The sequence below is a fragment of the Lytechinus variegatus genome, chromosome 5, assembly GCF_018143015.1.
Source record: "Lytechinus variegatus isolate NC3 chromosome 5, Lvar_3.0, whole genome shotgun sequence".
Taxonomy (NCBI): domain Eukaryota; kingdom Metazoa; phylum Echinodermata; class Echinoidea; order Temnopleuroida; family Toxopneustidae; genus Lytechinus; species Lytechinus variegatus.
Genome location: NC_054744.1, coordinates 8,005,154 through 8,026,599, shown reverse-complemented (window position 1 = coordinate 8,026,599; position 21,446 = coordinate 8,005,154). Strand labels below are relative to the sequence as shown.

Sequence of the window (21,446 nt, the reverse complement as noted above, 5' to 3'; positions counted from 1 at the left end):
GGTGGATCTGTACCATTAGAATCGTTTCTTGAGTGTGGTCTTGGTTTCCCCTACGTATTGTACCCTACAAACTCTGCAAGTGATGAGATATACAACATTAGTGGTAGTGCATGTTATGTTGCCCTTGGTTTGGTGAGAAAGGCTGGTAGAGTTAATGGTGAAAGTGTCGCCCTCATGAATGTGTATTTCACATATAATACACCTGTTGCTGGTGCATTTGAAGATGCCATGCTGTATTGGAAAAGAATAGTTTAGTAAGGGAGGGCAATTCAGCACGAACAATGAGGTCCCTGAGATTCGGTGAGTATCGGTATGCTAGAAGGGGGGTATCGGGAACGGCCTGTTGGAGACGATCAGAAGTGTGTAAAATGTGGTGGTTATCACACAGGATTTTGCGGAGAGGGGGTAGATTGGGATGAAAGGTAGTCACAAGCGGTATTCTGTCTTAAGTCTTCTTGTCACTTTTTGGTTTGAGAACTTCAGATCTGGGGAGAGAACGAACTTTATTGATTGCCAGTTGGACTGCCCTGGCCCCGTGGCCCCTGGCACAGAGATGTTTCTGCAAATTCCTGGCATGGAAGGAAAAATCAGGGTCCTCGGAGCAGATACGGCGAAGTCTGAGGGCTTGACTGTAAGCGATGCCAGTTTTGCAGTGACGGGGGTGGCAGCTGGATGAGTGGAGGTACTGGTGGGTATCTGTGGGTTTAGTGTACAGGGTAGTGGTGATACCGTTAGGCTTTTTCTGGACTGTGACATCAAGGAAGTGGGTTTCCTGTTGGGAGAAATCAGAAGTGAATTTAATGGTCCTGTGGAAGGAATTGATGTGGTCAATGAATGTGTGGAGGCTATCTTCCTCCCTGGTCCAGATGAAGAAAATGTTGTCTATGTAATGCCACCAAATCCATGGGCGACAGGGGGCTGAATCTAACATCTGCTGTTCCAGCTTGGTCATGAAGAGACAGGCGAATGAAGGAGCCATCCGGGTGCCCATTGCTGTACCGAATATCTGTAGGTAGTGCTTGTCCATGAAAGTGAAGTTGTTTTTTGTTAGTACATGAGACATCAGAGATTTGATATCGGATATGGGGGGACTGGAATGGCCACTGGCGGCCAAGGCTTCACATGATGCTTGGATACCTTCATCGTGGGGAATGTTGGTGTACAGTGAAGAAACGTCCAAAGTGCCGATGATCGCAGTCTCGGGTATCTGGTCCTTAATGTCATTGAGTTTCCTGAGAAAGTCTGGAGTGTCGTGGATGTAAGAGGGTGCACGTGAGACAAGGGGTTTAATGTGGTAATCAACAAAAAGGGAGGTGTTCTCTGTTGGGGAACCATTTCCTGAGAGGATAGGTCAACCGGGGCTGCCAGGTTTGTGGCACTTGGGGAGAAGATAAATGCAGGCAGGTTAAGCTTTAGTAGGGGAGAGAAATTTGTGGGCCTTCTCGGAGAGATGCTTGTGTTCTTTCATGTCATTCAGTGTCGATTGGATCTGTAGGGAGAAATTACAAGTAGGTTCAGAATCGAGGAGTGCATAGTGAGATTGATTATTGAGATGTTTCATGGCTTCATCGATGTACTGTTGGCGGTCCATGACGACTACGGCTGATCCTTTGTCTGCAGGCTTGATGATGATGTCGGACCTGTTTTTGAGTAAAGAGAGAGCCTGGCGTTCTTCTCGAGGAAGGTTGTCATGTGCTCTGGTGTCGAGGGTATCTGTGGAGCAAACTTGGAATGAGACAGCTTGAATGTAAGTTTCAAGGGAAGGAACTCTATTCTTGGATGGAGTCGATGTGCTTTTCCGGTAGAAGGGCTCGGGATCAGGAGGGAGTTCATCTAATAAGAACTCTTTGAGACGTATCCTACGATAGAATGTAGAGAGGTCTTGGCTGAGAGCTATCTGTTCAACTTCTGGTGGCGTTGGGCAAAACTTGAGCCCTTAAGAGAGAAGAGAGGTTTCTGCTTGGGAGAGAGGGGAGGATGAGAGATTAACAACCAAATGGGGGATGCATCATTGTTGTTGGTATGTCGTCTAAATCTGTTTGACAGTTGTCGCTTCTTTGTGAGGTTGCCTATTTTCTTGTTCCTGCGTTCAGTGAGGAGAGACCTGTGTTTAGAGAGATCAGATTCAATTTCATCATTATACTGAAGCCACTGGGTGTGGGTACAACAAGAACGTAGTTCGTCTTCCAAGCTACTGATGTCAGCTGAAAAGGAATCAAGAGAAGCAATACACTGTTCAGAGAGGATGTTAATTAATCGAACTGAAGCTCCATGTAAGGTCTGGTTCCAGCGTTTGCGAAGTTCAGGTGTGAGAGTGACGAGACCGGGAGTGCAAAATTTAATAAATGCTTCTCATTCAATTTAATGTTTCTCTACTGGGAACAGAGAAAAAATGCATGGGGGCTGGGGCGATTTTCCCTCAAATGCTCAAAAGAGCCCTGAAAACTAAAAAAAAAGGAATCCCTGGGAAATGCCCCCATTGATTGCAATTTTAATGCATATACAATGTTGCAGATTTAGCCAATAAGTTGTGCAAAGAAGCCTCTGATTTAAAAATATTTAAATATAACTTTCACCTTTTCATACTACAATTAAGTATCATTTGGGCTACATGTTCAAACTCTTTCGAATAAGTATGTAACCAGGAGTTACATCATCTTTCTTTACTGCAATATCATGTACACACATGTAATGTTCATTTATTAGTGTAGAATTAAAGGAACATAATCCTTCATATAATGAGTATGTTAGTTTATTTTATAGGGTTTTATAATTTACATTAGTTATAGTGTGAATGTTATTGATTGATGGTGTTTGATTATGTGATGTGTGATATTACATAATAAAATAATTATCAATTATCAATATTGGAAACTGTGACTAGGATCTTAAAAATTGTTAAAACATTTGTTTTAGGTTTACACATGCACGTCACATTTTATGTATTCAGATTTTCGTTTGTATTCTCATTTTATCCTTTATAATGTTAGCAATTACATCTGTATACTAGAATAGTTACGTTTGTGCTGTGATGTTAACACGTTGTTATCGTTATTGATATTGTTGTTAAGTAAATAAATGAACAAACTCAAACTCAATGAAATGAAATTACCAGCTAGAAAATATTTTGAAGAAACATGCATAATAAATGTTGACGTTGCTGGCCGTCCATAGTTGTGATTGATCGGATCAATCATAACTCTTTGTACAACAGGGCCCAGGACCCATTTCATAAAGACTTGTTATAGTAACAAAAGACAGAATGTTTAAAACAAATTTAATATCAGCGAATCAGATTGAAAGATTTTAGTAGCTTTTAACTGTGTTATTGCACATTTGTTACGATAACAAGTTTTATGAAACGGGTCCCAGCTTGTCTGAAATATTGCAAAAATGCTATGAATGTATGTGCAAAATTCTTAATTTTCTATCAGGTAAATTTTTGCTTGTAAAATATACAAGACGAACCAATTTTTCTTTTGAGCATGAAAACATACATGTAGCTTTGCCAAACTATCTTATCACCACAAGTATGTTAGTCTTTAATGACATTTTATCAGTACATATGAAAGAGAGAGAGAGAAAAAAGCATATCAACAACAGAATACATTTAGCAGCATCATCATCATCATTTCACCACCATCTTCACTCTTACCAAGCTTTAGAAGAATAAAAACTGTCCTCAAAAAGCTTATTAATTATTACAGAACACGTTGTAAAAAAATAATCACAAACACTAAATTATGTTCTGTTCACATTAGGCCCGTTTCGGGTACACATGTACACGCACGGTCAAGTCAGTGCACGACTGTACGTGCACTAAATTCCATCACCGTGTACACGGCAGCATCTGCATAAAGCTTGCATGGGACTACAAAGTCAGTGAACAAGCTCACAGCCTCACATTAAATCTTAGTTCTCAGACACTGCACATGTTTTAATTACTGATATGTCAATATATTTCAATTAATCTAGAGTGAGTTCACTTCCAAAATCGCCGATTTAATCCACATTAATTCTGGAAACTCAAGTTTTTGTACCATGAAATGGGTCTGCTCCGGTCTCGAAAACTCGAAAGCGTTGCTCAATCACACTCAGAGCCAATTTGAGAATCACCGATTGCGACAGCGATCATTGCTACAACTTACGTGTTACACGCTCGTACACATGTGCTATAAGCCTGCAAACAAGCGCTCCTCAAATTGGCGACAAAATAATGAAAATCAATCGATAACTTCAGTTACCCTTAATTCTGTAGCGATCTGTGCATACATGTACGGTACAGTATACAAAATGCGCATCCACCGAGCGTCGGCGCTAGCTAGGGCCTTGCACTGATTTTCATTTGCATTCTTTATAATTAAATGCGCTGCTAAGCTGAGTTAACTTTTAATTTGCACCAATTTTTGTGGATTGATAATTCAAACTTCTCAGGTAAGCTTTAAAACCGTGACTTGGGCTATATAGACCCCTTTTTATGACATGTTGATGTGGGTCCGTGTCGACATGAAAACATAACTCGCTCTCACAGTGTTTACAACGTGTACACGTGTACACGACCGAAAAACACGCCGTGTACACGTGCATCAAAAATGGACTTTCAAAACGGGCCTAGTTCACATTCATGCAAGTAAAAAAGCTTTAATAACTTGATTCCAACAAATCAATTTTTATTTTCAATTACAGGAATAAAAAGAACTGGAAACTCACGGTGACTAAGGAAACATCTAAAGTTGTATAGTATATGTTCATGGAGATTCAAACAGAGAGCAAGGGCCTGTTTCATAAAACTTGTTATAATAACATATTTCCATTAACAGTTAAAAGCTACTGAAATCCTTCAATGTGATTGGCCGATAGTAAATTCGCTATAGAAAGTTTGCATTGGTTATTATAACAAGTCTTTATGAAACAGGACCCAGATGATTTGCCTTTCATTCTTATTCAATTTTATTGACTAACATTAACATATAAGAACTTTACATCATCTGGTATATGTATACTTACATTGGGGTGTCCCGGAAATACATGTAAGTTGAGGATCTTGCTATCTTTGTAGTTTCAATGCTCTTAGTTGTATTTCTAATTCTTTGCGTTGTTTCTGTTCTTCTTGCAGAGACTCTGAAGTGAAAACCAAATTATAAATCAAAGGCATGCTTTTATTCAATTAGAATTGAATGTAAAAAAGGTGCGTTTGAGAGCAATGTGTTAGGAAGTGCAACTAAAAATTACTTTTAACAAATGCTGCAGGTAATGAGATTTCATTTGTTGATTCCTTGCATATGTATGCCATCCAATCCATGAATGTTACATGCTTCAACGCTTTGTTGAATCAGAAGTCCCTCAAGCACTCTACAATAATGCAGCATATTACCCTGGTGTTAATAGCACATGACCACTTCTGCATTCTGCGTTTTAAAAAAGAATGAATTTCTGTCAGGTCCCACATTTACCTCACATGGGTCGAGTCATTTGAGTGACAGACAATATTGTACAACGCCTACTTAGCTTGTTGTACGCGATCAAATGGGAGGCTGAATGTCACACATTCGTACCGTTGCACACAAGACGTACCATCCAAAATGTACCATTGCACGGCTTTAGGAGGTGACGTCACAATGCGATTTCATTGAATAAGATGACAATGCGCGTACAACCCGCTGGCTAAATGCGCAATGCTGTCCAAGATCATGTGCGCTTGTGGGATTTTGCTTTTCGCTTTCAATATTTTTGCTCCTTTTTCATAGATTACTGGAGGGAAAAACTCTTCTTTTTTCATATTTTCGCTAGATTCCGAGGCATTGTACAACACAAATAGCGAATATTCTTATTCGTGCAATGGTGCGAGATTTCGCATTCGGTGAAAGAAAGAAACGCTCTATTCAACTCGGCTAACGCCTCGTTGAATAGAGCATCTTTCTTTCACCTCATGCGAAATCTCGCACCATCGCACTCATGCCTATTCGCTATTTGTATATGGATAAATTTTTTGTTGACAGTCATCGATGCTTGGGTTATATCCCGTATAGATCTCTCTCTCTCTTGTGTCACACTAGACAATCTTCTGGAGCGAACATGGCATGAAATTCCTTATCAAAACACGAGGGGCTGTTAAGATCATCCATGGTACCGTAATTGTAAGGTACATCGTCTCCCTTTGGACTCGCAAATTGCGTTGCCATGGCAAAATGTCGATCAATGGAGAAGGCACGCTGCACAATCGAGGCCATGTGCTCAGATAAAGGACTTCCGTTTTCTATGCCGAGACCATTAAGATCTACAGTCCAACAGCGGACCACGCAGTGTGATCCCGCGATTGTGTTTAACTGTCTAGGGTGTATTTTCCATCGCAATTACCTCAGATTTGAGCTTAGTCCATTTTGCGGAGACCATTTAGATCTAACGACTCATCTAGAACGACCTGCGGTAACCTCCGGAGACACTCCAGATTTTTGGCAGATCTAAACAACATATAAGATTTGAGCCTTTGAGACAGGAGTCTGAACTACTACACCATGAGGCTTTCATTGTGAAGTACAGGCTCTATCAACCACTTGCTGGAATTCTCTTGAGCCTCTCCAATCGAACACACAGACAGCAATCTCACAAATTGCACTTCAATATGTGTAACCCATGCACACTTCATCCTGGTTTTGAAAAATTAAAGCTGAAAGCACTGTCAGAGTCCAATCCCCACTGTTTACCGTACATACCCTGTAATTGCTGTATCTGAGCCTCAAACTTCCTTCGCTTTGATCGTTCCTCATGGTAGAGCTTTAGGAATTCATCGTCTCTTCCTGCATAAACACAAAGACAGACCATAATTAAAACACACATACACGCATCAGTACTACAACTTACAACTGAAATCCGACACTACACGAACCAAGCAATACAGTTACTGAATGAAATCTTCTTAACGTGAATGATTCACTAAGAATTTTGTCTCAAATCAAAGAAGAGATCTTACTCTAACTACCAGTGTCAAAGTTATGAGTTGAGACTGAAACATATTTTGTGATAGCGATATAAAAAACAAAAAATACTGAAAATTACCTTCATTTTTTGCTAGGTCCAGGCAGAAAATTAAATCCTTTTTTTTTTGGGGGGGGGGGTTTTTTCACAATCACAATGGACTGCCTAAATGTGCAACATTCTACAATCATTTACATTGCAGCGAATAAGGATTTTCTGGCTCCCTTTTTCATTCCCAGTGCCCTTTTGCGCATTTGGGCCTTTTCGGCCCTGAGCCCCCATGTAATTTTTCCCTGCACTGTATACAATTTCATTTTTTAAAAGAACCATGCGGTATACTTGTAAAGACTTAGGGGGGCTCACTATTAGAAATGTCATACAAACTCATTAAGATGGAAGATAATAATAATTCTTAATAGATACATAACACCTACTGGCCCCCATCTTACAAAGAGTTACGATTGATCCGATCAACCACGACTATGGAAAGCCAGCAACATCAACACCTAAAATGCATGTTTGTTCAAAATGTTTTCTAGATATGTATATCCATACAATTATAGTTTTCTTAAAAATTCAGTGTGCTTCTCTTTGTTTTCAAAGGACATTGAGCAAAATACCTAAAGGAAAATTATGACATTGATGGATTTCCATATACTTGAGATTGATCGGATCTATCGTAACTCTTTGAACGATGGGGCCCTGGCCGTTGGGTCTCTGAAAGGGGTATTAATACACCATTGTCAACGCTTACCTGGAGACTTTGGGACTCCATTCCCTCCAGTCGCCTCATCTTTCAAGACCTGGATCCGATGAGAGGCCAGCGTGAGAAGTTCTTGGGCAGTTTGCAAGATGAAAAGAGGATCTGAGGAACACAAACCAAATCAGTTGGATTATCTGAAAATTCATGAGCTGCAGCATCAACTAGAACTCCAACAGGAGATGTTATTTTTAATCACTATCAGATTCTAATCATTGTACAACGCCTTCTTAGCTTGTTGTACGCAAGCAAATGGGAGGCTGAATGTTAAAAATTTGCACCGTTGCAAACAAGACGTACCATCTAAAATGTACTTTAGGAGGTGACGTCACAATACGATTTAATTCATTGCGCTCAGTAAAAATGAAGGTGCAATACGCGTATAGTGTAAGCCTGCTGGCTAAGTGCGCAATGCTGCCCGAGGTCATGTGCGCTTGTGGGTTTTGCTTTTCCCTTACAGTTTTTTTGCTCCCTTTTCATAGATTACTGCAGGGAAAAACTCTTGTTTTTTCATATTTTCGCTAAATTCCGAGGCGTTGTACAACACAAATAGTGAATATTCTTATTCATGCAATGGTGCGAGATTTTGCATTTGGTGAAAGAAAGACACGCTCTATTCAACAAGGCGTTAGCCGAGTTGAATAGAGCATCTTTCTTAACCTCCGCACCATCGCACTCATGCCTATTCGCTATTTGTATAATGTTTATGTCTATTCATATATTACTTTCTTTCTTGTATGAATTGTCAATGTGGAAAAACTCTCTACCGGGTATTCAAATCTTTTAGTGATCCCCAACACTGGATGGTGCTAAATTGCGATCTTGCATGATAATGAAAGAAATCAATGAAATATTAAAAAATAAACAATTTTTTTCATTAACAAAGGCATTATGATCATACATGTAAATCAATAAACTACATGAATATTTTTCCTCATTTATGAAGGCGTTATGACCACACATGTATTTTACTCATTGATCTAGTTTTACGAAACTGATTTCAGAATTTAAGACTTACAAAGCTCACCTTGTTTATCTTTTGTGTTATTTTGCTGGTTCTGTTCTTCAAGCAAATCACCATTGAGTACAGGGAACCTGAATCTTGATCCTGCCTCACCTTGGGGCAATACTGATGAAGCAACCCTCATTGCATTTACAGAGCTTGGATTGCCTTGCGATGTTGAACGAGTATCTGGGTTTGATGTGCTGGAAGGCAGATCACCTCCAGCAAAGATCCGGCTGTCTTGAGGAAATCGAGCCGTTCGGCTCCCGTCAGTATTGCCATTCTCATTCTGGGTTCCTGACGGAGAGAGACTGACCTTAGAAGAATGTTCTCTATGGTGATTTTGCTGGTGAGGTGCTACGTGCGAATTCTGCGAGGTGAAAAGGGATCGAGAGGCTTGGGATTTTCCCTCCGGAGGTACAGACTTTGAGTGAAGGTCCATTGTGATGGATCGGTTCCTTCTATGGCGCGACTTCTCTGTTGAGGCAAGATACTGTGAGGTCTCCCTGAGGAGACGTTCCGATGCTTCCACGGTGTTCTGAATGTTTTTGTTGAGGTCTGAAATCGAGCTCGCTTCTGATGAACTATTTGGGGGGCTGTTCCCTGAAGGACCTACAACAAGTTGGGATCCCTTGGTGGCAGGCAGACTACGCTGAACCCCACGCATGCTGGTCCGAGGGCTATAATGCATTGCAGGCCTTCGAGGTTGAATGGGTTGTGTCGAGGAAAAGGAATCAGAAGATGAACGATAGTGGTTCCCCTCAAGAGATACATTACTTGTTACGCCATTGAGGTCGTATGATGATGTACGTGGACGTGCATGTGATCCTTCCTCTCCTTTCAGCTTCGCCAGGAAGTCATCCCACAGCTTCATTTGTTGGACACCAGGGTTTTCTACCCCAAGTTCAAGCATTGATGACTGGCAATCTGTACGGCGACCTATATCGTCATGGAGGTGCCTGAGAAATGAACCATGGGAGAAAAATATTCCACAGTCACGACACATAATGCACTTTGACTGTGGATGGACGTGGTATTTAGGTAAGAGTATACCAATCTGAGTCCCAATTTCATTGGTGTGCTTGACTGGTAGTTGCACACCACGTGTCTTCGTACTAAGTTGTTCTACTGGGTTTGGCAAAAGGTGCGCTCTGGTTGATTGCGTAACTGGCATATCATTCAAACTGTCGTCGTCTGTGATGTCATTGTAAGACGGATGCGAGAAAGGACCCGCTAGGAGAGAGTCAACTGATGACGCTGTGTCTCTGGAATCTTGGTACGCTCTCATGGGAAATGTTCCAGGATAGAGTTTGGATGGGAGAATGCCCTGACCAGATCGAAGACCACCCAATCTGGAGGAGTAGTTAGCGTCCCCAGCACCAGGTCCTAGACCACTCCCGTAGTTCTGAAGATCATTCATGATGAACCTAGTTCTTCACAATTGTTAATAGATCAGAACAGTCAACAGTGGATAAATCATATCACCTTTCCAGGAATGAAGCATCCTCACTTTTCCCAGGTTCCTGCAAAGAGAGGGGATAATAAACAAAAATAAGAATATGGACAGGAAAATATAATGAATGATTTTGAAAAGTTTCTGGAAATAAAAAATAGTCATATAAAAATTACCATCAGGGAAAAATATAGATTAGGGCTCAGGGTGATTCACCCCCCCCCTCCAAATGCTCAAAGGAGCCCTGGAAAATACCATTCACTGCAATGCTAAAGCCTCACTGCAATGTTAAAGCTCTAGAGTGCACTGTAGAGCTGCCAACTTGGATTAAAAAAATACTTGCACCCGCCGATAGATATCAGGAATCGCTAAATATTTGTTTTAATCAATAAATATCATATAAATTATTTTATATTTATCAACCGAAACAAATATTTTACGAATCGTGATATCAATCGGCAAATGCAAGTATTTTTAAAATCTAAGTTGCAGCTCTGCACGCGTGTGTGTCTATAATCTAGGCAGGGCTCGACACTAGCGGCGGTCCGACGGTCCCAGACCGGTAAAAATCGCTGTCGGGCTAGTAGATTTTCAGAAATAAGAAGATTTACTGGTCCGACATGACCAGTAAAAAATATCATTGTCGGGCCAGTAATTTTTCCAGAAATGGTCAAATTCACTGCAAACAATTTCCCCCCGACAAATTCTGTCATTCACACACAGAATGAATCGCACAAAGTGAGTAGATAGTATACAGTGTACATGTAGCCAGCCACACAACCTACGTGGTAAATTCTCTACTGGCTGCGCGAACGAAACTTGGCTAAACTCTGGCAGAAATCTCTCACAGAACTGTCAAAATTCACGGTTCATACTCATGAAAGGCTCTTATAATGTCCATATTTCCTAAAAATTGGAGTAACTCTCTCATTTGTAAGCAGTAAAAGGAGAAATTTTCACTTCTGTTTGGTTCAAACAGATCGGGTTTCGGGTGATATCGTCTGAATACAGATGAGCCCCACATATGCATTTATGTGTGTGTTGATACACTTGGTTTCTGACTTTCTTTCGTAGCTATTTTAATTGAGCCAAAAAGATACTGATGAATTATTTATGATGATAGTTTTAGCTTTCTTCCTCTGTTTTCTTTCCTTCTTTCTTTTCAATCTTTATTTGTTTCTTCCCTCTCTTCTTTCATTTACTTTCCCTTTGTTCTTTAATTCGTTCATTCATTCTTTCTATCCTTATAAAAAATATTTTTCTCTATTTCTTTTTTTCTCTTTCTCTCTTTCTTTCTTCCTTCCTTCCCTCCCTCCTTCCTTCTTTCCTTTCTTTCTTTTTTGATATTTTTCTTTCCTTAATTCTTGAGTCCATCTATCCTATTTTATCTCTTCTCTTCTTCCTTTCTTTCCTTCCTTCTTTTTACCCTTTTCTTTCCTTCATTCTTTGTTTCTTTCTTCCTTCCATCCATCCATCATTTATTTACCCTTTCTTGTTTGTATTTTTATTTCTTCCTTCTTTCAGCCCTCTCTTTCTTTAATCCCTCTCTTTCTTTCATTCATTCCTTCCTTTCTTCTGTCTTGTTCTTTCCTTTTCCCTTTGTTAAATCTATCCTTTTATACCTCTCCTTTCTTTTTTTGACTGCTTGCTTCCTTTCTCTCCTTTATTCTTTCATTCCTTCCTTTGTCTCTCAGTCTTTCTTTTTTTCTTCCTATCATCTATTCTTTTACTTTTTCTTTTTATATTGCTTGCTTCTTTCCTTCCTTTATTTATTTCTTTCCTTCTATCTATCATTTTACCTTTCCTTTGTTTCTTCCTTCTTTCCTCTCTTTCTTTCTTTCTTTCTTTTGTCCTTTCCATCTCTCCTTTTACCCTATTTTTTATTGCTTCTTTTTTTCCTTTACTACTTTCTGGATTTATTCTTTCTTTCTGTATTGCTTGCTTCATTTCTTTCCTTCATTTTTTTTCTTTTCTTTCTTCCTTATTTTTGTTCCTTCTTTATTCCTTCCTTTCCTTCTTTAGTTCTTTCTTTTTTCCTTCCTTCACGTGTATCCTTTCTTTATCTTTTCTTTTTTTCTTCCTTCCTTCCTTCCTTGCTTTCTTTTATTCTTTCTTTCTTTTCATTCTTTCTTTCTTTCCTTCTTCATTTGTCTTACTTTCTTTTTTTCCTTCATTCCTTTTTTTATGGGGGGGGGGGCAACAAAAGGCTAGAAAAATAAACTTGCACCTTTTTTTAATGTTTTCTTTATTTTTGGGGACCAGTAGATTTTAGGTTCGGACCAGTAAAAATTTGAAAAACTGGGTATCTACTGGTCCGACATGAATAGGTTGGATCAGTAGAAAAAATGGGTTAGTGTGGAGCCCTGATCTAGGTATCGATAACAAAAGAAATAAAAATGGAGACGTAAACAGACGGGGTAGGTGAACGCTCTTGCTCTTAACTTTTTTCAATTTTACTATTTATTTTATGAAAATTAACAAAAATGCTAAAAAATGGGGGTAAACATAAAACTTGCCAATGTACATAACTTTGGGCGAAAAACAAAATTTGTGATTTATTTTAGCCAGTCTAGGTTCAACTAGTCTTGAGGACGCAATGATGATGATTTTTTTAGATATGCCATATACTTCTTCATCATTGACGTCTTGACACTCTCTCCATAGTGTCTTCAGCGAAGGACCAAAACAAAGATGGATTTCCCCAAGAAATCCATCTTTTTAAACCGAAATCACAAGAATTCCATTAATTTTATTCATTCTTACACCTTCCTATGCCTAATGCATAGGAAGGTTTTAAATATTATTATATAAAAATATTAAAAAATGAAGATTTCTTACCTAACTGATGCCGCGTAGACCTCTCGTTCCACATGTAAACAACGGAAATACAAAAGCGTCGACCCTTGAACCGCTTATGTATGACGTACTTCTGGAAAGCAATGCCGTCTTAACGAACAATTTAGAGACAAAAATTCTTATTTAACAAATATTAAAATTTATTTTTGATTGAAAATAATTTATATAAATGTATATAAATTATTTATAATCACGCAATAAATTTTAATATTTGTTAAAGGAGAATGAAACCGTTGGAACAAGATAGCTTGTGTGAAAACAGAAAAATCAAAGAAACAGATCAACGAAAGTTTGAGAAAAATCGGACAAATAATGAGAAAGTTATGAGCATTTGAATATTGCGATCACTAATGCTATGGAGATAGCAAATTGGCAATGCGACAAAGATGTGTGATGTCACTTATGAACAACTCTCACCATTACTTTAGTATATATTTCACTTGAATTGCCTCTTTTATCACATCTATCCATAAATCATGTGTTCTTTCTACATGAGGGCATGTAATACATATTTTTTTAAAATACATCATGGATAAAGAGTTTGTATCATCATAAGAAAAAGCAAAAATAGACATTTTGAGGGTATTTTATAGTCCACCAAAGGGAAAGTTGTTCATCAGTGACATCACACATCCTTGTCGCATTGCCAATGTGAGGATCTCCATAGCATTAGTGATTGCAATATTCAAATGCTCATAACTTTCTCACTATTTGTCCGATTTTTCTCAAACTTTCTTTATTCTTATTCTTTGATTTTTCTGTTTCTACACAAGCCTATTTGTTCCAAAGGTTTCATTCCCCTTTAAATAAGAATTTTTATCTCTAAATTGTTCGTTAAGACGGCATTGCTTGCCGGAAGTACGTCATACATAAGCGGTTCAAGGGTCGACGCTATTGTACTCCCGTTGTTTACATGTGGAACGAGAGGTCTACACGGCATCAGTTAGGTAAGAAATCTTCATTTTTTAATATTTTTATATAATAATATTTAAAACCTTCCTATGCATTAGGCGAAGGAAGGTGTAAGAATTAATAAAATTAATAGAATTCTCATGATTTTGGTTTAAAAAGATGGATTTCTTGGGGAAATCCATCTTTGTTTTGGTCCTTCGCTGAAGACACTATGGAGAGAGTGTCAAGACGTCAATGATGAAGAAGTATACGACATATCTAAAAAAATCATCATTGCGTCCGACTAGGTTCAACACGGGTAATCCTGGCCTCTAAAGAGACGCATATAAAGCAAAGCCAGGCTTTAGGGGAGTAACCCTACGTAGGTAGATGAATTTACTCCCCAGACACCTCCAGGCTAGTGTGGCGTACGAAAGAGAAATCCGACACTGCACTACTTCTTTCTAGTTCTACAACTAGCCCACTCACACATTGTACGAGGTTAGTATGTACTAACCTCGTACAATAGACCGTGTTTGACCCTGGATTTCGAAGTAGTCGGCAAACATCGCTTCATTGCTGAAGTAATATCTGCCGAAGCTCCTTCTCGCTACGCACCGGGGCTCTTGCCGGTAAGTAGCAAGAGTTTGTTGAATATAAAATAATAATAAAATAATAATCCGATAAAAAAAAGCACATTTTGCTTACCTCGGCCTCGAAAGTGACTTCGCTTGTCTCTTCCACGGAAATACAAGGAAGCCCGTTGGTGGCGCTAATAATTTCACAACCTTGATTCAGCTCCTCGGTAATTTTATAACTGTATCTAAATTCTTTGAATGCGCAATCCTCATGATTAATTTACTAATTATGGGCACCAATTAATGAAATGCCTTCAAAAAACATAATTAATGATTATTATTGGTGATGATAACACTCATTTGCATTAATTTAAAAAGATGACTGATAAAAAAAAAATGAAAATAATATACGTGCCTGGAAAGAAACCAGCAGTACAAGCTTTAAACTGGGCGTTGTGGCGTGCGCCTGTAATCCAAGCTGTGTGTGGGGAAGTTACAAATTGATGCAGAGGGTCGAGGTTCGAGCCCTGGTCACGTCTTTCGGATGGTGACGTTAAAGGTCGGTCCCAGACGTAAATAATCATATCTGATTGATACACGTCTGACAAAACTCAAATACACACACACACACACGAACGTCAATAATACGTATACGGTATACCAAAGTCTATACAATGAAAAGATTGGACACTTCACGGACTTTGCGTAATGCCTTGCGTCGATATGCGTGTAAAATAGTGTAGGTGCCTATTCTTTCCCTTGTCGTGTCTTTGATATGAATATAAATCACGCGCCCTCTTCAGGAGAAAATTGATATCAACGCTGACTGATTTCTATCTCCGTAAAATCTTCACTAAAGTAAAGATCAAGAAAATATACATATTTTTAGAAAGAAACTTCAAGGAGAAGTCACGGAAGGATCTAAATGATTCGGTAAGTGTCATAGCAGGATGTGGAATATTTATTTAAACATAATATTTTATGTGGGCGAAAGCCCACTGTATTTTCGAAGTGTAGTGGTGTGTCGCGTGCGTATGACTGATAATCTTTCACTCGCGAGACGATATGAACCCATGGGTGCAACTAGCCAGGTACCGGTATAGGCCTACTATAGACACCAATATGAAGGTATGGGACTGAGTTAAACGGTAACTTCAATAAACAAGATAAATCTGAAGCGTTGCGTCAATACGTAAGATCATAACAATTAATTCATTATCTTTACGACAGCTAAAATAATCAGCATTCCAAATAATCCTTCAAAGAAATTGTAAAAATCCTATACTTACACAAATTAAAAAATAGATCAGCTGGAAGTGGAACGGGCGCCACAACTTTGAACGAGAAATATGCACGGACGTAGAGGGCGCAAACAATCGACGAGTGAGCGATAGCTAGCAAGCTAGCTGTCTGGAGGAGTATTTTGTAAAAATTTCATTTTTTAAAACTTGTTTTTACTTTTTAAAAGTTTCTATGTAATTGGTGAGTGGAGCGAACTGATTGGAGTTCAGAGTAACAGCCAATGTACAGAGACCGAAGCTTTTGGTCCAAAGCTAGCACTCCGGACAAGCACTGCTGAAAATGTTTTGTGTTGAAATTGCAAACAGAAACTGCATCATACATATAAATCATAGAGATGTAACCTGGAGGGAATAGGCCTGTATTATTTGCCATTCCCATTGGATGGCCAAGTTATTATACATGTAATAGTAGGCTTAGTAGCTTTTTGTGCAACGGGATCCTTTTTAATCGAAGGCAAGACAGATGACGCCATATTCCATTATTATTTCTCAATTGAATAATAGTGTTATGATAGCTTATTTGCCCAGACTTTTATTTTTTATACACTTAAATCCTTCCTTTCTTCCCTTTCCCCACCATTTTTTTTTCAAAACAAATTTCAATATTATCAGTACCAATAGAAATACAGAGGGTAGGCCGGTAGGGGCTTGCAACCGACCCTATGTTTTTTTTAAGTTGTGGGGGAAAGAAGAAGAAAAAGAAAGCAAATATGAAGAAAAAGAAAGAAAAGTAGAAAAGTGGGGGGGGGGATCAAAAGGAGTGTTATAATCATGCAACTCAATAGGCCTATTCCCCTGAATACTTGAATTGAATTGAAATTGAAAAAAATTGAGAAAGAAAATGGACTGTTCTGTCATCCTATCAAAATACCTTTATAGCACCTGTGGATATAGGTTTTAAATAAATATGTATATAGTGAAATAAATTTGATTTGTATTTGTAAAATTGTATGTCCACAAGCCGACAACAGGGGTAGTCAGGCGCGCCGGAACACTTTCATTTTTTTTTTTTTTGGGGGGGGCAAAATCCCGAAGGGGGCACAATATTTTTGACATCTGTCTTGCCTTTTTAATCGAAGGCAAGACAGATGACGCCGTTTTCCATTATTATTTCTCAATTGAATAATAGTGTTATGATAGCTTATTTGCCCAGACTTTTATTTTTTATACACTTAAATCCTTCCTTTCCTCCCTTTCCCCACCATTTTTTTTCAAAACAAATTTCAATAGTATCAGTACCAATAGAACTACAGGGGGTAGGCCGGTAGGGGCTTGCAACCGACCCTATGTTTTTTTTAAGTAGTGGGGGAAAGAAGAAGAAGCCAGAATATGAAGAAAAAGAAAGAAAAGTAGAAAAGTGGGGGGGGGATCAAAAGGAGTGTTATAATCATGCAACTCAATAGGCCTATTCCCCCTGAATACTTGAATTGAATTGAAATTGAAAAAAATTGAGAAAGAAAATGGACTGTTCTGTCATCCTATCAAAATACCTTTATAGCACCTGTGGATATAGGTTTTAAATAAATATGTATATAGTGAAATAAATTTGATTTGTATTTGTAAAATTGTATGTCCACAAGCCGACAACAGGGGTAGTCAGGCGCGCCGGAATACTTTCATTTTTTTTTTGGGGGGGGCAAAATCCCGAAGGGGGCACAATATTTTTGACAGCGTGAGATACCGAAGCGATCGAGCGGGAGAGGGTGTGGGACCCCCACGGTAAGGACTTTGTGTAAAAATGGAGTATAAAAGTTGCGTTTCTAAGAGCATTCAAAAATAAATTTCTTGAGAATTAAACAGTCTTGGAGTTCTTTTTGCTCCTTCTGTTTCCTCCCTTCTGACCCAGACTGGTGTTTCTTTATGATCAGGGTCGCAGTTCCAGCAAATTACGAGCCTTCTTGCAAACGAAATTGTTTCAAACCAATGTAATATATTATAGGCATTTTGAAGACTTTAAGATGACAAACATGACCGTACGCAGCCGGGGGCCGCCGATCAAGAGGGCAAAATTCACCAAAAGTGTACACGAAATCCTTCAATTTTATTCTAGAAAATGCAAAAACTCCCCCATCACCATGGGCGGAATTCCCAGGGGGACGCGTCCCCCTACCATTTTGGAAAGGGGGGACATAATATCAAATGTCCCCCTACTATTTGTGCTCTTTTATTATGGAAAAAATACATAATTCAAAATCGAAATTATACACATGTATCCTCGAATTTCGAAATATATATAAACAGATAGTTTTTGTTAAGAACTTGGTTAGGAAAAAAAGGCATACCGGCCCAACTATTCTCGAACTCGCATCTAGCCCTATATGCCTGCCAAAGAGTGATGACATTGATGACATCGATGGCCATTGTCAATTTCATAACTAATAAAAATGACGAAAAAAGAAAATCGCCTCTGGATACTTATAAGTAAATTTAGTGCATAGACGGTTAGACGAGAATGTTCCATGCCCAGTAAAATCATACCTTTGTTGAGCCAATTCACTTTCCCTTTATTCCAAATTTACTTGGAATATAAGAATATTTTCATTGTTCGTGTACTCAGTATATAAAATAATAGTTTTCATGAGTTATGATCAATCCTTCACAGTGAACTTTAATTATGTTTATCCCCCAAAATTTGTTTTTAAATACTCTATTAACGAGACTTTTATATTCCATTTTTACACAAAATTCCTGCCGTGGGAGGGGTCATCTTCTTCTTCTGTTGATTTCCTCCAGTCCTGGAGAACTGCGAGATCCAGTGGATACGCAGAAAAAAAGTGGTTTGATAAATATGTTTAGAGACAAAAGAGACTGGCTCAGAACGAAGTTGGAGTAAAGTGTATCACAAGGCTGTCTAGTTGTTGTTCACTAGTAACAGAGAACGCTTGACATGAAGCTCATGCAAGAAATGAAGGGAGTAGTAATGAAGTTGGGGAACTGAAGCAGCAGGTAGGTAGATCAAGGGGCGAAGCGGCGGAAGGTGCGGAGAAAAATAAGAAAGATAGGACCGGAAAGAAAGTTGAATGATGGAAGGGAGGGGAATAATTGGAAAAAAAGAAAACTTTCAGGTCATAGTATAAAAATAAAAAAAAAATCGCTCGCGCTTTGCATAAATTCACAGCCATCTCTTTATTTCAAAACATGCTTGATTTTTTTTCATTGTTTAGATCGAAATATATAAATCAAATAATTTATCTAAGAAGATATCCACCTTTTTCATAATTTGTAGGTTTAGATATTAAAAATAAATTAGCTTGTCATTCGGTTTCAGTCAAAAGTATGTTTCACAGAGGAACTGTTCGTCAAAAGACGCGAGGCTTACTATGATAATGTAATTGCCCCGTCAGGGGCAATTTTTTTTACATTTTTGACAATTTTCAGGCAGAAAAGTGCCTTCATCGTTTACTTCTGTCCTTAAATAATTTATCACTTTTCTACTTTCAGGGGGGCACATGGGGGGGGGGGGCAAAATCTCGTTTTGCCCCCCCCCCCGCTTCCGGCGCCCTTGGGGGTAGTGTCATGGTATTTTGATGGTGGGTGGCAATACACCCCTCGAATCGTAGTTACAGATCCTGGGTCCCGCAACACAAAGCTTAGCAATCAAACGTAGAACATTTTCTATACGATTGATTGCATTGACTACAATGTACAATTATTCGTAAAAATCAATCGTATAATAAAATTTATTGTCATAGTGGCTGTCATCATGTCAAAAAGCCCCCTCGCTCAGTCTACTGATTCATCTTTTTCTGCCAAGCCTTGAACTGGGCTTTCCTAAGAAGACTGTGTTCTGTGCAGGTCTTCCTCACCAGGATGCAGTAGAAGCTTTCAAGGGCTCTCTTTTTCGTAGTGGCTGTCATCAGGTCAAAGAGTCCTCCTCGCTCAGTCTACTGCATCATCTTCTTCTGCCAAGCCTTGAACTGAGCCTTCCTAAGACTGTGTTCTGTGCAGGTCTTCCTCTTCACAAGGATGCAGTGGAAGCTGTCAATACCTCTCTCTTTCATAGTGGCTGTCATCAGGTATGAGTCCCCCTCGCTCGGTCTACTTCTTCTGCCAAGCCTTGAACTGAGCCTTCCTAAGAAGACTGTGTTCTCTGCAGGTCTCCTTCACTAGGATACTGTGGAAGTTGTCAAGTGCTCTCTCTTTCATAGTGGCTGTCATCGTGTCAAAGAGCCCCCCTCGCTCAGTATACTGATTCATCTTTTTCTGCCAAGCCTTGAACTGGGCCTTCCTAAGAAGACTGTGTTCTGTGCCTATCTCCTTCACCAGGATGTAGTGGAATTAAGCTGCCAAGGGCTCTCTTTTTCATAGTGGCTGTCTTCAGATCAAAGAGTCCCCTCGCTCAGTCTACTGCATCATCTTCTTCTGCCAAGCCTTGAACTGGGCCCTCCTAAGAAGACTGTGTTCTGTGCAGGTCTCATTCACCAGGATGTAATGGAAGTTGTCCAGGGCTCTTTCTGTCATAGTGGCTGTCATCATGTCGAACTCTTCACCAGCCTTCCTCAGCGAAGCCAAACGTTTCTCCTTCCTCTTTGCCTTGTCCTTAAATTAAACAAAGGAAATATATTCGTCAAATTATTAGTCTCAGATATTTCCTTAAAAAATTTCCGGGATATCATTTTGGTTACAAAAAAAAATCTACCCCAACGCACCTGAAATATATTCTAGAATTGAAATCTCTCGACGTACTTTATTTCTCATGCAGAATTTTTTAACACATTTTGAAAGCGAACTTTCATTCTCGATGTCTTTCTTTCAATAAAGTATATTTTTAATCGCATCATGACAAATTTGACCATGTTTAACAGAATAAAAAGATACTTTTTTCCCGTTATATTACTTACATTCATTGCAAGAACTTTGTTGGCCACCCACACGTCGTCAGTTTCTTTGATAACGTCACGCTCGCTTGAGTGACGTCACTTTGCTCAGAGTTTTGAGTTGTTGCTTTTGCTCCATGTTGTCGCTGAAGTCGATCTCAAAAGCCATGCCTTCCTTGGCGCGACGTGTGCAGCTAATGGTTGTGATTGGTGAGCAAGGAAGGGACATTTCTGATGTTTCGATACTCTCTGGGGAGGGAGCTACAGATTGGTCAGCTGCGATCTCGAAAGCCACGCCCACTCGGCTGACTTTGATGTCTGCCTGTGGTTGGATCAAAGTTATTTGCAACCTCGAAGGCCACACCCCAGGATATGCCTTGATTTTAGTGATGTGTGCAAAATTATCCTCGTCTGTTGGATGATCTGCAAAAATAAAAACGATATCATTACTCGTACATCCATAATCTAAGTTTGAGGATTCCCTTGACTCATCTATACATTTCCAAAGCTTGTTCCGTGCCCCGTATAAGTAATGATTGATGGTCAAGATATCTTGACCATCAATCATTACTTGTCTTCTCCATTCTAAAAATGTCTTTTTACTATGTTACTGCTCTTGCATGTTTGGAGAGAAATGAAAGACCTACCAATGACGAGGATGCCAACCCTTCTTGACTTTTCCTGGTGGGTATGACATTGACGGCTGCTTTTGCTTGACGGTGATGTCATCGTCGTCTTCGAAGTCGGGCTCGCTATCATCAATAACAGTACCGGCCAAGAATCGTTCTAAAAAAAGATATAGAAAGGCAACG

General features: G+C 39.2%; 1 protein-coding gene and 1 pseudogene across 1 annotated transcript in view; both read right to left on the bottom strand.

Annotated features, from left to right (window-relative positions):
• Positions 1-15,881, bottom strand: part of LOC121415189 — a 33,276-nt gene extending 17,395 nt beyond the window's left edge. The window contains exons 1-5 of the mRNA XM_041608352.1: positions 15,806-15,881; positions 8,763-10,261; positions 7,730-7,840; positions 6,714-6,797; positions 5,008-5,121 (exon numbers count right to left, since the gene is read on the bottom strand). Of these exons, the coding sequence (XP_041464286.1) occupies positions 5,048-5,121; positions 6,714-6,797; positions 7,730-7,840; positions 8,763-10,158 (1,665 nt within the window). The 5' untranslated portion in view covers positions 10,159-10,261; positions 15,806-15,881 and the 3' untranslated portion in view covers positions 5,008-5,047. The remainder of the gene's footprint in view (positions 1-5,007; positions 5,122-6,713; positions 6,798-7,729; positions 7,841-8,762; positions 10,262-15,805) is intronic.
• A 4,280-nt stretch (positions 15,882-20,161) lies between these two features.
• LOC121414849 lies at positions 20,162-21,202 on the bottom strand (annotated as a pseudogene).
• Positions 21,203-21,446: the final 244 nt, after the last annotated feature.